The sequence below is a fragment of the Purpureocillium takamizusanense genome, chromosome 6 (assembly GCF_022605165.1).
Source record: "Purpureocillium takamizusanense chromosome 6, complete sequence".
In the NCBI taxonomy this organism is placed as follows: domain Eukaryota; kingdom Fungi; phylum Ascomycota; class Sordariomycetes; order Hypocreales; family Ophiocordycipitaceae; genus Purpureocillium; species Purpureocillium takamizusanense.
Genome location: NC_063073.1, coordinates 2,114,758 through 2,128,523, shown reverse-complemented (window position 1 = coordinate 2,128,523; position 13,766 = coordinate 2,114,758). Strand labels below are relative to the sequence as shown.

General features: G+C 60.0%; 6 protein-coding genes across 7 annotated transcripts; 3 read left to right on the top strand and 3 right to left on the bottom strand.

Annotated features, from left to right (window-relative positions):
• Nucleotides 1-708: 708 nt before the first annotated feature.
• On the top strand, nt 709-1,689 carry JDV02_007131 (uncharacterized protein; the record flags this gene model as incomplete). The annotated part of the gene is made up of 1 exon (XM_047988597.1): nt 709-1,689. One exon carries the CDS (start codon nt 709-711, stop codon nt 1,687-1,689), a length of 981 nt encoding a protein of 326 aa, XP_047844595.1.
• A 272-nt stretch (nt 1,690-1,961) lies between these two features.
• Nucleotides 1,962-3,201, top strand: JDV02_007130 (uncharacterized protein; the record flags this gene model as incomplete). Its single annotated transcript, XM_047988596.1, has 3 exons — nt 1,962-1,968; nt 2,115-2,750; nt 2,873-3,201. The coding sequence occupies 3 exons, from the start codon at nt 1,962-1,964 to the stop codon at nt 3,199-3,201; spliced, it is 972 nt and encodes a 323-aa protein (XP_047844594.1).
• Nucleotides 3,202-3,639: 438 nt separating this feature from the next.
• Nucleotides 3,640-5,259, bottom strand: JDV02_007129 (uncharacterized protein; the record flags this gene model as incomplete). The annotated part of the gene is made up of 1 exon (XM_047988595.1): nt 3,640-5,259. The coding sequence occupies one exon, from the start codon at nt 5,257-5,259 to the stop codon at nt 3,640-3,642; it is 1,620 nt and encodes a 539-aa protein (XP_047844593.1).
• A 303-nt stretch (nt 5,260-5,562) lies between these two features.
• JDV02_007128 (Mannan endo-1,6-alpha-mannosidase) lies at nt 5,563-8,622 on the bottom strand. Of its 2 annotated transcripts, XM_047988593.1 has the most exons (4): nt 8,105-8,119; nt 7,582-8,035; nt 6,711-7,435; nt 5,563-6,607 (listed from the first exon to the last, which is right to left on the bottom strand). In XM_047988593.1, the coding sequence occupies exons 2-4, from the start codon at nt 7,694-7,696 to the stop codon at nt 6,023-6,025; spliced, it is 1,425 nt and encodes a 474-aa protein (XP_047844591.1). In that variant the 5' UTR covers nt 7,697-8,035; nt 8,105-8,119; the 3' UTR covers nt 5,563-6,022. The 2 variants fall into 2 exon arrangements, with proteins under 2 accessions (XP_047844591.1, XP_047844592.1); XM_047988594.1 differs by having other exon boundaries at nt 6,711-8,035; nt 8,105-8,622.
• A 2,036-nt stretch (nt 8,623-10,658) lies between these two features.
• On the top strand, nt 10,659-11,696 carry JDV02_007127 (uncharacterized protein; the record flags this gene model as incomplete). The annotated part of the gene is made up of 4 exons (XM_047988592.1): nt 10,659-10,833; nt 11,041-11,272; nt 11,429-11,496; nt 11,635-11,696. The coding sequence occupies 4 exons, from the start codon at nt 10,659-10,661 to the stop codon at nt 11,694-11,696; spliced, it is 537 nt and encodes a 178-aa protein (XP_047844590.1).
• Nucleotides 11,697-12,052: 356 nt separating this feature from the next.
• JDV02_007126 (uncharacterized protein) lies at nt 12,053-12,691 on the bottom strand (the record flags this gene model as incomplete). The annotated part of the gene is made up of 1 exon (XM_047988591.1): nt 12,053-12,691. One exon carries the CDS (start codon nt 12,689-12,691, stop codon nt 12,053-12,055), a length of 639 nt encoding a protein of 212 aa, XP_047844589.1.
• Between the last annotated feature and the right edge of the window lie 1,075 nt (nt 12,692-13,766).

The window sequence follows — 13,766 nt, the reverse complement described above, 5'->3', positions numbered from 1 at the left end:
CCACTGCGCACTTTGGGGAGTGAAAGGCGCAACAAGTCGAGGAAAGAAGGCAGCCTCGGATGACCGCCACGACTGCTGGATGTATATATAGACGGGTGGCTTTCCAGTACGGGACGGGAATTTTTTGTGTGACTGGACTGGGCATCGCCGGTGCATGTAGAGGCGGCCCATGCGAGCGTCATGGTTATAATACATACATACTCTAATGCATAGACTATACGACAATCACGCCGGGAGCCTTGTTTTCTCTTTCCCCTCCCTTTTTTCTTTTTTCCTTTCTTTTTGGTGCTTCTGACTTTGATATTGCCGGGTTGACTGGCTGTCGAATACTCCAGCGGCCTGGTCGTCGTTGAGACACGCGGGGCGGGGCTCCCACCGTGGACGTCACATCCGATCAATGACTGTGAGACTCGCCCCGGATGAAACGGCACGGCACTACAAGAGTGGCCGCGAGCCTTCCACCCCCGGGCAGAGACGTGCGCCATTCCTGCTCTCGCCACACGTTCGAGGGGTTTGCTTCATTTTATTTTCTGGCTCTCTTTCCGCTTGCTCACTTGGCGGGGAATACATCATCTCGCCCTTCGCTCATCACTGAGTATTTACACTACCTCGTACGAGGTAACTTACAGAGCGCAGCCGTCACCGTCGCAAACTGCGTTCAAGAGCAAGCCTGCTCGCGAGCGAGGTACACACACCCGCCTTCACAATATGGGGGAAGAATACGGCCCGCTGGTGCGCCTTTGGGGCATCCAGCCGTCGCAGCTGCCCGTAGCATCCGCGGGGCCGGAGGAGCTCACGCCGTTTCTCGAGGCTCTGTTGCGTGAGGCGCTGCCCTTCATCGCCTCACTGCCTTCCGCACCCACAAGCCCTCAGACCACAGGCGCAACCGACTCGCCGTGGAAGCCGCACGGCGTCAAGACGTACCCTGGGTCCACGTCGCCGGTGCATCTCTACGAGCGCGTCGTCCCCGCGGGGGAGCTCGCGGCCGTGGCGAGGGCGGCGCACCGCCCGCCCGGCGCGTCGTCGGCGGACGACAAGGCACGCGGGCCGGAGACGTGGGTCGCGCGGCGGAGCGTGCACGACGACGCGGCGGCGCGCGGGACGGCGAGCTGGGCCGAGTGGAGGCGGTGCTTCAAGGAGGAGCACGCCGAGGCGGAGCGAGCCTTCACGCCCACCGTGCTGAGCACGCGGGTGCTCCGCGCCTGGGATTGCGCGGGCGTGCGCGTCCGGCTGGGGGACGACACGTGGGCAGACTGGACGCTCAAGGTCGAGGAGTCGACGCACAAGCTGCCGGCACCACTGCGAAACCGCGTCTTTCCCGTGGTCCAGGCGACGGCGGCAGTGGAGGGCCGACGCGAGTTCCTGGTGGTGCAGGTTGCGACGACGACGAAGACCACGGCGGGCGGCGACAGCGGCGACGGCGAGACGGTGGGAGGCCAGTCGGGGGCGGTTCTCGGCGCGTATACGAGCGTCGAGCGGGTGCGAGAGGTGCCAGGGGCGGGAGACGGCGGCGTGGCGGCGGTGGAATGGGTCATGGGGACGGTATCGGACGCGAAGGGGGTGCTGCCGGCGTGGGTGCAGAGGATGGCCGTGCCGGGGCAGGTGGCCAAGGACGTGGACATGTTCCTGTCGTGGATCGCGGAGGAGAGGACCAAGGACAAGACTAAGGTCGAGGGCGGCGGCGGTTGATGCCGAGTAGGTGCTTCGTGCCTTGGAATACTTAATACCTTAGGTAAAGAAAGGGAGGGAGGTGGTGTCGATCTGTGCGTCTCTCCTTCCTCGAGACACCAGGCCTCCTTCCCTGAGCGCAACATACGAGGATGTCACATCACTTGCCAGCAAGGAAGGAGCAGCCAATGCCCGGAACTGAGTAGCTTCTCGAGGATACAAGTCGTGTGCAGGTGCACTTGCCCCCTGACTCCTGATTCTTAATTCCTGAAAGCTGGCCACTCGAGCTCGCAATGCCGAGTGCGCAGCTAACTCTGATCGCCTTTATCCTCCTCCTCCTCCTCCTCCTCCACCTCCTCGCATAGCAAGGGACAACGCCCGAGGTAGTCACAAGCTCTATCCTTATTTACGCTACGACCGACGTCACTTGGAGGCTGAAGCTTCAGTTATGGCACCCCGGCGTCGCTCCCTCCCACCCAAGGCAGCAGCCTCGTCCACCACACTGCCCAGCTCCTCCCTCAAGGCTCCAGCAGCAGTCACAGGCCTCACAACCCCGTCATCGTCGTCCTATGCGACGGCGGGAGGAACTTCCCCCGCCGCCGGCAGCTCCAGCAAGTTGTACACCAATGCCGCCAACGCCCTCGCCAAAATGACGGTCGAGCTCGGCCTACGCGCTGTCGCTAACCAGGCGGAGCGGCTCGAGCGCGAGCTCAAGGACGTAGTCGCGGCGACAGCCCGCGACGACGCGTTCCGGCGCGAGCACGAGCGCCGCCTCGCCGACATGACGCGCGAGGTGCTCGCCGTCAAGGCTCGTATCGACGAGGCGCCCAGGGGCGGCGGCAGCGCCGACGTCGAGCTCCTGCTAGAGCGCAGCCGCCGTGAGGCCGCCGAGTTCCGCGAGCAGCTCCGCAAGGAGATGGGCGACCTCCGGTCCATGATGAATTCGGTTGCTGCGCAGCTGGATTCGTTCCCGTCGCCGGCGGAGGCGGAGGCGATGCTCGCGAGCGGCGTTGCGGGTAACCATTTCATGGGGCCGCGTGCCTCGATGGCTGGCAAGGGTTTTGCCTCCGTGTGCCGCACAGGTGAGAACTCACGCGCGCTCTCTTCTCTATCGCCCTCACTCGGTCACGCAGACTCTTTCACGTTTGGTGTCTCGAAATACGCCCGACTACCGGCCAGGCGTGCTAACAAGTAGACTCGACAGACTGCTCCGTTCAGGCACCCAAGCGGCGCATTCAAGAGGCCATCAGCTCCACCCGGCGGTGGCACAGCGACCACAAGACGTCGCGCCTCCCGGACGCCGAGTTCGTCGCCAACTACCTCAAGCAGCAGTCCAAGCGCGACCCGGGCATGGCCGTCTTCATCCAGCGTGCCATCCAGCGCCGCCTGCAGGCGACGAGGCGGCGGCGCTTGAGCTCCCGCCCCCGCTCGCTCGACGAGTTTTGCCGCGACGTGACCTGGCAGGACGTGGAGGAGGCGATCGTGGACGCGCTGGTTCACCATGAAAAGAGCGCCATCAAGGCGCTACGCTGAGAGTGCCCTTCCTGTCGTTCTTGGTGGCACGGCGACGATGATGGGCTCAGGGTTGCTGGCGGTTTCGAGTGGATTGGTGTTGGGTGATAAGTCGCAGAGAAGCCAATGTGACTGGGGTAGGAGTTTAGAGGACGGAGGGAATATGGCTGCCAGATGAAGTTTTTATTGGTATCGACTCTACTTGATCGATTTTATTCGACGGCTGTGACTTGCCGTTGGGGATATCAGATTGACCGAGAGCTTCTTGTCTCAGGAACAGAAACGCAAAGAACCCTTCCTTGAACGCCGATTGGAAAGGGGGGCACTTGGCCCAGCCCCATCCCGCAGTCCCTTTTACGCCGAGTTGGGCAAATTCCAGATAAAACGCCCCAGAACCAAAGGTGAAAGAAGACCGACAAAACAGCCATGCCCTAGTGGCTAAATAGGAGGGAGAGGTTCCTAGTCATCCAACTCCATGCCAATGGACGATTTCTTGAGGTCAATCTCGGACCTCAGCTGCTTGATCTGGTTCTCGAGGCGGCTGCGGAGAATCTTGTTGTGGGTCTTGCCCAAGTCCTCCATACGGCGGGCGAGCTGCTTGGTCATGTCGTGGATGATGTCGCGCACGCCCTGCATCTCGTCGCGCTGGGCGCGCTGGTCCTCGTCGAGGTCCTCGTCGTCGTCATCATCATCGTCATCGTCGTCGTCGTCGTCGTCGTCGTCCTCTTCCGACTCGTCGTTCTCGATGCTCTCGTGCAGGCCAGCGGCGGGGGTCTCGACCTGTGTCGTCATGGGCGTCGCCATGTCGCCGCCCGTAGCAGGTGTATCGGCGAGGCCGTCGTCGGCAAAGGCGGCCTCGAGGTCGGCCTCGAGGTCGTCGTGGTCGTCCACAGCGCCGTCGGCGACGTCGCCGGCGTCCTGGGCGCCGAAGTAGCCCATGGCGGCGGAGTCGTCGACCTCGCCCTCGGCGTCCTCATCGGCGCCGTAGTCCTCATCAGCCTCGCGCTGGCGCTCATCGACCCATTCCCACTTCGTGGACGCGGCCTTCGCATCCTCGGCGAGAAGCCTCTCGACCTCAGCTTCCTTGTCCTCGATTTCCTTGCGGCTGATGGTCTTTGCGAAGCGGCGGTTGACGCAGTCGTGCATGGGAGGGGTGAGGCCGTGAGGCCACTTGAAGTTGGGGTCGATCATGGTGGGCAGCGGAGCCGTCTTGGCCTCGGCATCGTCCTTGACCGTCTGGAAGGCGAGCAGCATCTGGCAGATATCGGCCGACTTCATAAAGGACTTCTTGTCCCACGTCTTCATGGCCTCGGTGATGGTGGGCAGGTCGACCATGACGGCGGCAAAGTGCTGGCCCTTGACGGTGACCATGGCGCGGCGCGACTCCTCGTCGAAAAACTTGAGGGAGATGTCGGCGCCGCCCTGGCTGCGCGGCACGCCCATCTTGCCGTTGTCCATGCACCAGCGGACGTACTCGCAGTGCTCACCCGGGGGCATGCGCAAGATGAACTGCTCCTCGATGGCCGGGTCGATTTCCCTGTCGCTGGCCTCGGAGTCGTATCCGTCGCCGGGTGGGTGGAGCGGTGGGCGTCCGCGCGGTTTGAGAACGACTTGGGTTGGCCCGGCCTTGGAGACTCCGATGGACTGGCGGATCTTGATCTTGGTGGTTGGGGGGCCTCCGGCGGAGACGGCCAGCGGCAGGTCCTCGTCATCGTCGTGCGTTCGCTTCTTGCTCTCGACGAGCTTCTGCGTGGGCTTGGGCTGGCGGCCGGCCTTTGTCTTGACAACAGGCGCAGCGGCGGGCGGCGGCGCTGGAGGGGCCTTGTCCTTGTCTAGGGAGGGCGTCGGGGGTTGCGAAGAGCTGATCTTGAGCTTGACTTTGCGGGGGCCGGCACCGCCGTTGGTCGGGGTCGCGGAGGCGGGCGTCCGCTGGGTGCCGCTCGCTGCCGGACCGGGAGTCGCGGCGGTCGAGGCATCGGGCGCGGCGGCGGCAAAGGACGAGGAGCGGCTGACGTTGATTTTCAGGCGCGGCTTCGGCGGCGGCGCAGGCATGGCGCCGCCGTCGCCGGGGGCAGACATGGCTGCGCGGCCCTAAGCGTGCGTGCGCGTACGTTTGCGTAGACGCGCGACTTCCGGCCGGCGTGGTGTATGTCGAGGGTCGCAGCGATGACGTTGGTGCGTGGGGAGAGGATGTGGAAGGGGGATGGCGGCAGGGCAGATGGGGAAATGGAGAGGTGAAGTTGGGGAGATGGAGGTTGGAGGTTGAAGCTGGAGCCGCAAGCAAGAAGCACGGGCGGCCCTTCCAAGGTTGGTGTGGCGCACCCGCTGGGGCCAACCGAAAGCGTGCTAGTGCAGTTGGAACAGTTCCCTGGTAGTGCTGCGGCTCCTCCTCATCAGCGGCTTGTCGGCCCCTGAAGCTGACAGCTGCGGCCCTGGGGTATATTGAGAGTTGGGAACCAAACCCTTCCCTTGCCTATTGTCTTTCGCGAAGCTTCAATGCTTGCTTGCCTGCTTCCTCCCAGTGTGCAGATTTTCAAACAGATTCGTCACACCAGACTTCCAACATGGTTGCCTACTGCTGCTGCCACGGAGCACCTCCACCTGACTGACATACACCTTACTGGCGTCTGCTTGATGGCATGCCTCTCACACGAATGTAGGTACTCGCATTACCTACTATTCCCCCCGGGGCAAGCAAGCAGTAAGGCAGGCAAGCAAAGTCTTTGATCAAAAGCATACACCGACGCCCGCCCTCCGATCACAAACACCCTAACGAACCTTTCTAGGAATCCAAAGTCTGCTATAAACACAATCAAGCCGTACACGCTTTAAAAAAGAAGATTCAACTCTCACCGCCCTGATGCGTATCCAGCATCATCCACGCAAAGACGCCGCCCACCAGGGCCACGAGCGTAAACGTCACGAAGCCGGCGCCGACGCGGTCCGCCGTGGTGATGGGCCGGTGGCGGTCCGCGGGATCCGTGTCGCCGCCCGACCCGGCGTTGGGGTTGCCCTTGGAGGTGCCGCCCGACTTGCCCGTGACGGGGGCCTTGCCGTCGAGGCCGACGAGCTGCGAGGCCACGGCGGCAAGGACGCTCATCTGCTGCCCGGCGCCCGTCTTGCCGTCGTAGACGCCCGTCGCCCACTTGAAGCCGCACTGCCGCCCGAGTGCCGCCCCCGTGCACTGCTTGATGGCCGCGGCCGTCGACTTCTTGAGGATGGGCCGGATGGACGGCGCCGTGGACGGCACGATCTGCGTGATGACCGAGTACCACCGGTGCAGGAAGCCCTTGAAGGTGAGCATGTCGGTCGTGCAGGTGCCGGCGGTTTCGCACGAGATTTCGACGGCGACGCCCTTGGGGAAGAAGGTCTTGAGCCCGTACTCGACGAGCTTCTCGGTTCTCTGCTTCCAGACGGCGTCTTCTGTCTGTGTGATGTGATATTTTCCGCAGCAGTCAGTCCGGTGCTCCAGTTACATCTCTCCCCCCTTCTTTGACTGATCGACGGACGGCAAGGCTCCTCCCACTCACCGCATTGTACAGAAACGCCGCGCCTTGGGCAAAGATGGCGTTGTTATACGAAAACTCGGCGCGGTTAATCTCCTTGCACCCCTTGTTGGAGTTGGCGCCGTCGTATATGGCCCAGGTCTCCCTGTCGATGAAGCCGACGCGGTCCATCCAGTCCCAGGTGCGCACCGCCCAGTCCAGGTACGTCGTGTTGCCGGTATAGCGATACAGGCGGGCGCCGAGGTTGAAGAAGCAGCCATTGGCGATGCTGTTCTTGTACGGGTAGCCGTGGTTGACGCTGTAGATCTGCCAGTGCAGCCCCCCGCCGCACAGCTGGTCATGCCGGTCGGGCGCGGCCTGCGTGTTGAAGACGGCCTGGGCGAGGGCCAGCCACTGCGGCTTGTCCGACGGCGGGTCGGGGAACTTGGACTCGGCGGCGAGCATGGCCGACATGCCCCAGAAGGCCTGGTCGTCGTTGCCGAGCGAGGCCGTCACGTTGGGCGGCTGGTAGTCGGCCTTGGGCCCGACCTGCCACTGCATCGCCGCCATGATCTCGTCGTTGTACGTCGAGTCGCCGCTCCACGCCCAGTAGTCGATGAGCGTCCCCCACATGGCTCCCGCCTCCCACCAGTAGTAGTCTCCTGCGGGAGGAGGGCCGGGGAGGATGCCCGGCGTCTCTCCCGTCAGGTTGCCCTTGTAGTACTGCATCAGGTCCCAGGCGACGATGCTGGCCGTCTTCTTGATGTCGTCTGGGGGGGCGGGAAAAGGATGGGGGAGGTGCGGGGAGTTAGCCTCGCTCTGTCTGTCTCTCACAACACACAAGTCGTGTCCAGCCGCCCGCGGCAGGGCAAAGGCAATAGTCAAAACACTAGATGGACGGACTCTCTCTTCTCACCTTCGGAGTCGATGGAAAACGGAGAGGCATCTTCGGCGGCGGTTTGGCCGGCTGTCGACAACAGCACCGATACCACCGCCGCCACGGCCACGCCTGGCGAGAGTAACAGCCTCATAACCAAGCTGTAGTAGTAGAGGCGCGACGGGGCGCATGCGACATTTTTAAAAGAACCAAAGGCGAGTATCCGTTGCCGGAAACCGGTTGTTGTTGCTTCTCACCGTCGCTGGGCGATGATGGTTGCGCGGCAAGGTGGGCGTGTAAGTCGTTTTCCCCTCCCTTTGCTCAGCCGGATAGGTAGGTGCAAAGCAATATGCAGCAAAGAATCGTCGTTTGTTTGTCGCAACTATTCCGTAGGTGGTGAAGAGCAGCAGCAGCAGCAGCAATAGAGAGGCCCTTTCGGGCCCTCCTCAACCATCTATCTATGCTGCCTTTCTCCCTCCCTCCCCACGTCCCTCTTCCGTCTCCATCCGTCAACGATTGGTTCTCTCCTCCTCCCGCGGTTGGCAGCATAGGGCATACGTACATTTGTCTTGTTGACTGCTTGCCCCCCCTCCCCTGCTGCTAGTCCCAAATCTGGAGCCAACGAAGCTTCGGCAGCATCACGCTCTCGCCTCGCCCGCCTGCGCCCCCTTTGCTTCCTCCACTCTCAGCCTTGAAGTGACGGACCCGGGGGAGGGGGGCAGCACCGCGAAAGGGGGTGAGAGAGTAAGAGAGAGGTGGTGGCACGTGCGACGGTCTGGGGTGGCGCAGGCAGGCATGCATGAGCGAGGGACGGTTGACTGACGGGTGTCATGCCTGTCCAGGTGGAATGGGGCCCCTTCGCTGGCATCACACGCAAAAAAGCTTCCTTGGTTGGTTGGCTGGTTCCACCGTGTTGGCAGAAGCAGCAGCGGCGACTGGAGGCAAGGCCACGGCCATGGCGGATGAAAGCAGGGGACCCGTGCCACGATGGGGGCAAGAAGAAGCAGGAGAGATGTTGAAGATGAGATGGAACATGGACAAACTCTTCCGGCCGAGACGTGTTGCGGGGCTCGAGCATCGTCACTTGCTTCCTTTCCCGTCTTCGTTGTTCAGGGCTGGAGGCGAGCTGAACAGCCACGAATCTTTTTGCGCCAGACTGGACAGCAAAGCCCCCCCCCCTCCCCGTTTCTCTCGCGGAGGCCATGATCCAACGCAGGTGCAGAGTTAATGCCGCCGCCCTCGGCCGAGGCGGGGCCCTCATGCCATGCACACCACAGCCAGAGTCCACCACCACCACCACCACTACCCCTTTCCCCCCCCCCGGCCCACCATCCAGTCCTGCTGTCGAGTCTCGACCCAGCTCGTGCAGCCGGACCGTTGGGTATCCGTACAGCCTACGTTGTAGGCAGGGACCGTTTGCTGATGAGCATGTCACTGAATACCGCCTCCTGCCCTAGAGGGAACCAGTTCAATATACAGGGGGGTCGCGGGGCACCAGCGAGCGAATGAAAAACAGGAGAGTTTCTTGTTGGCTGTAAGTATGTATGTATGTCCCCATGGCCACCTTGAGGTTTCCGAGCTGGTGACGTTTTCTTTGCAACGTTGACACAAGTTTAATTGTGACCCAGCCTCTCAACTGGTGGGCCTCGGGATGGGCCGCGAACCCAGCCTCCCTCCCCGTACTCCGTACGTGTACTCGTGGAAGCATGTACGTACGCGGGATGCACACGACATCCGATCCGCAGGTGCGTATTGTACGGTACGGTGCCTAGACATGTAAGAAAAACCCCAGCCGGATACAACGGGGCTCACTGCATAGACTCTTAGATTACCTCGCATGGCAACGCATGACATATGCCGAGCAATTTGTGGGTACATGACCTCTTGTGAACTTTTGCTTTATTAAGGTACTTCTCTGAGACCGGGCATTGGCACCAAGGCACCATTGTTCGGGGTCGTCGCATCGGAAGGAACCCCGCCTCTTCATGTGGAAAGAAGCAGGGTTGCGGAAGGCAGTACTCTGTTATGTATGACACTCCGACTAATAATCGTTGACTTGTACATAGTGTTTGGTTCGACTGTTGAGTTTAGTACTACTTGTTGATGACGCAAAGAGTTGGGCAGATTTGAGTTTGCCAAGGGAAAAGAAATAGCACGGTTATGTCGACTTGCCTTGAAACCATGATAAGTTACACGGCTGGGTGTGTTTTGATAAGTGCGTAATAATGGTTCGGCCAGAGCTGTGCTGGCCGACGTCGCTCGAGGGACATGGGAAACATGACTGGAACGTACGCACGGAGACCAAGTTGGTAGTAGAGCGCAAAGTGCCTGCTGCCACTTCGTCGTATGATTTAAAACCGTGCTTGATGTCAAGAGTTTATTGCCTCCCTCTTGTATACTGTAAGACCATACCAGATCCAATCTGCCGTCTTGTTTTCCTGGCTTATCCAGCAACACGAGAGTTGCACGACATGAACAAGACAACAGACGACAAAAGTCCCAAACTCTGGGGCACGACGTCTAATTTCGAGCTCCGAGCGATGCGCTCAGTTACGTCAGTGACGCTGTTTGTTAGTTCGTCGCATGCCTCGCACACTTTTATCGGCCCACTCTTGACTTCACCACACACACAGGAGGGGCGAGTTAAGCAGCAGACTGCATCGCTCGGAGCGGTTCGGCTTCTTCATCAAAGACACATCTCACGCGTTCATCTACGCAGAGGCCATTCTAGACTCCTGCTTTCCGGAGCTGGAGATGCTGGCCGCCGGTTTACAGGTCGGTAATGACATGTGCTGGCGGCTGGATGGGTGGCATCGATGCCGACGCAATGCTAGTCCGGTCTGGAGGATTTGTCGCTCATATCCGGGAGACGAACCGTGTCTTCGCGGTTTACAGCCGGGGCAGACATGAAGGAGAGGGGAGCGGGGGCTTTGGGCATCGTTTCAAGTCACTCGAGGAACAATTACGATAGTTTCCAGGTAAGAATGTGTATATAACGGACTGGAGGTCGTTTCCCCTTGTCCATCTCTACGACGACCTACGAGCTCTTTCTATCACATCTTATAGTTCGACAGAACGGGTACTTTACCAAGACTTTTTGCTAGTATTCCATCAAGATGACTGTGGCGACGCGTCTATCGTCTGCTGTTCTCGCCCTTGCATCTCTCGCCTTGGTCAGGGGACTCGCAGTCAGCTATCCCGAGGTGATTCCCGGCCCGGGCCTGCCGAGCTTGGCCGAGCTCGGCGTCACGTCCGCCGAGCTATACAGCATGGGGCTGCCACCACACTCTGGTACGTTTGTACTTGATAGGTGGGGGGAATAGTAGGGAGACGACCAGGGGGGAAGAAGATGCCAGTCCGTGTGTGTGTGGCCGACAGTAGTCGGTTGCTAACTGTCCGACTGACTGACTGAATGACCGACCGACCGGCTGACTGACTGACTGACTGACTGACTGACTGACTGACTGACTGACTGACTATTCCGCGCATTTGGACCAGCAGCAACCCGCCACTTGGCAGGACGGGCGCCTACATTCGAGCCGCGGTGCGGGCCATCGGATGGCGCCTACGCAAACGTCAACGACATCATCGCATGCTACCACTACCTCGACAGGCTCGGGGGTCAAGCCTGCGGCACGGGGGACAACTACGCCGTGGTCGAGTTCTGCCGCGCGGGGTCTGGGCACATTATCGGGCAGGCGCTCACGTCCCGGAGCACTTCCTCGTCATGGTAAGCCGCAGAAAATACACGAACACACGCAAACATTGCCTTGCCCTCTACGTTTCTCTTCTTTCTTCCGTCTTCTTCGTCTTGCCTTTTTTTTTTCTGTATGCTTGCTTGGCGTTCTCTGGCTAAAAACAAGAGCGGCACGCTCGTCTAATGTAGCTCCGACGTGGCCATCGCCGCGCTGTACACCATTGACCACTGCACCCGTCCGGACCAGACAGTTGCCGGTGAGTCTTGAAAAGACGTCTTTACGCGTTCTCTCTCTTTCTCTTTCTCTCTTTCCGTCATTCTGTTCTATTCCCGTGTGTCTAGCAGCACTGGCTCATGCTGATGATGACGATGATGGGGTTGGTGGCGTGTCACAGGCTTCCAAGCTGCGTATGGCAACGGCGATCTCGTTGTCGGATGTACGAATATCCACTGGTGAATGTCCCCGTGGTCGGTTCATGGTCGATTGCGTGCAAGCTTCTTTCCTATGTCTGTGCTCCCGTGGCGTGATGGTTCGCTTTCGCACACCAATAGCAGCAGACAGACGCACGCGACACGACGAGCTGCGAATGCTTACCCAGGCAGGGCTCAAATTTGACAAGAGACTTGTTTCATGTTTTCAAGCTACGCGCTACACAGCTCAACAGCTGTCGTTTATTTTATAAATGTGTATGACTGGCGATGTACTGTCTATGATGTAATTAGATGGACCTCTTCTCTGCCTCGAAGCGTCCCCCCCCCCTTTCTCCCTCTCTCTATCTCCCTCTCCCTCTTCACACACACACACTAGTCCTTTTAGCAGATTCCATTACAACCATGGACGTTCCCCACGTAGTCTATCTTGAGGCGGGCCGAGCTGTCGGTGAAGGCGACGTACCCGCACTTCTTGTCCTCGCACGTGAGCAGCTTCTTGAGGAGCCTCTTGGCCGTCTCGCCAAGGCGATACTCGCCCTTCTCGAGCCTCTCCCAGAAGAGGCAGAAGCCCGTGGGGCCCAGCGCGATCGGGATGCAGATCAGGCGCTCGCCGTTCAGGTACTTCTTCTCCGAGACCAGGTCGCGGTAGTGGTCCTCCATAAAGCCGAAGACGTTGCGCGTCATGCCCGAGCGCCAGCACATGTCCTGGCCCTCGCTGCAGTGGAACCATGTTTCGCCCCTCGGTACGAGCATGGTGTCGTTGTGGGCGCGGTTGTAGCTTATATCATCGTCGTTGTCGTTGTCGTCGCTGTAGTCGTCGTCGTCGTCGTCGTCATCGTCGTCGTCGTTGTAATTGTTGTAATTGTTGTCATTCCTACGGCCGCCAGGAACATGTGCCACCGTCGTTGTTGTTACCGTCGTCCTCTCCTCGATGGCGGCGACGTCTCTGCCCGCGCGGAGCGTTGCCGCGAGGCATGTGTGCATGTGCAGTTGCACGAGCAGGAGGGCGAGGAGGCGCATCTACATTCACAAGACAGACGTCAGTCATGTACCCTTTTTCTCTTTCTTCCCCCTGGCGCGCGATCAAGCTTCGGCCGTGGCCTGTTCTTTCTTCAATACCCACGTTTTATTTTGTTAGATGGTTCCGATGAACACCTGTAAAAGTCGTATGGGCGTTCGCTCTCAGGGATACTATCACTATTGACGGCAACGACTAAGACGACGACCAAGGTCGGCGGGAGATGTGATACTTATCAAGTTACTTGGCTCGCATTCCCTTTCCCCCCCCAAGAAGCCGTCTGCCTAAACCGCTCCCATGTCGTCAAAACGCTGGGCAGAAACCAAAACGAAACCCCCCCCTGCTTTCTGCCTTACGGTCACCACTGTCCCTTCGAGACGTTTCCCCCTTCCCGCGCATGGACGGGGATATATATAAATACATAAAAACACATAGTTTCAAACGCCAAGCGATGCGTCGCTCACTTGGAACGCACAGAGAGAGTGTGTGAGAGAATGGGAAGAGGTGCTCTCCGTGCGCCACGTGCATCCTGCGAGACGCTCGCTCGGCCACCCCCACTGTGAGAAGAAGGGAAGGGGTTCCCAGAAACCCGCCCGCCCTGCTGGAAAGAGAGAGAGAGAGATAAAACATAGAATCGACCCCTTTCTTCCTCTGACTTATGGATATGTAGTTGGTGCTCGCGCTGCTCCGCCTGCGGTGGGAGTCATTCAGTGTGCGCCCTGGCCACGATGATCGCCGTCATGTTCGAAACGAAATGTCCCCCCGCAAACATGCATTGCTGCACGGAGTGTGTACGGCCCAAGGCGCCCCCACCCCTGGTATCGAATGTAGTACATCGAGGGGTGGTGATGGCCATCTGCGCCTGCGCAGTGAGCTTGCCGAGCTTGGGCAGTCGACTCGTCCGTTCAAGGCCAGGGGCGCCAACGACATGGCAACAGGCACTGAGCGTCTCAGCGGGTATCACTTCACACATGCCACGAGGGAGAAGAAAACTCAATTTGATCGTCGTGACCGGGGAGCCAGTCCCTGCAGCCACAAACCGGGGGTTCTGCTATGCTGTACGTGCCTCGGACCCGG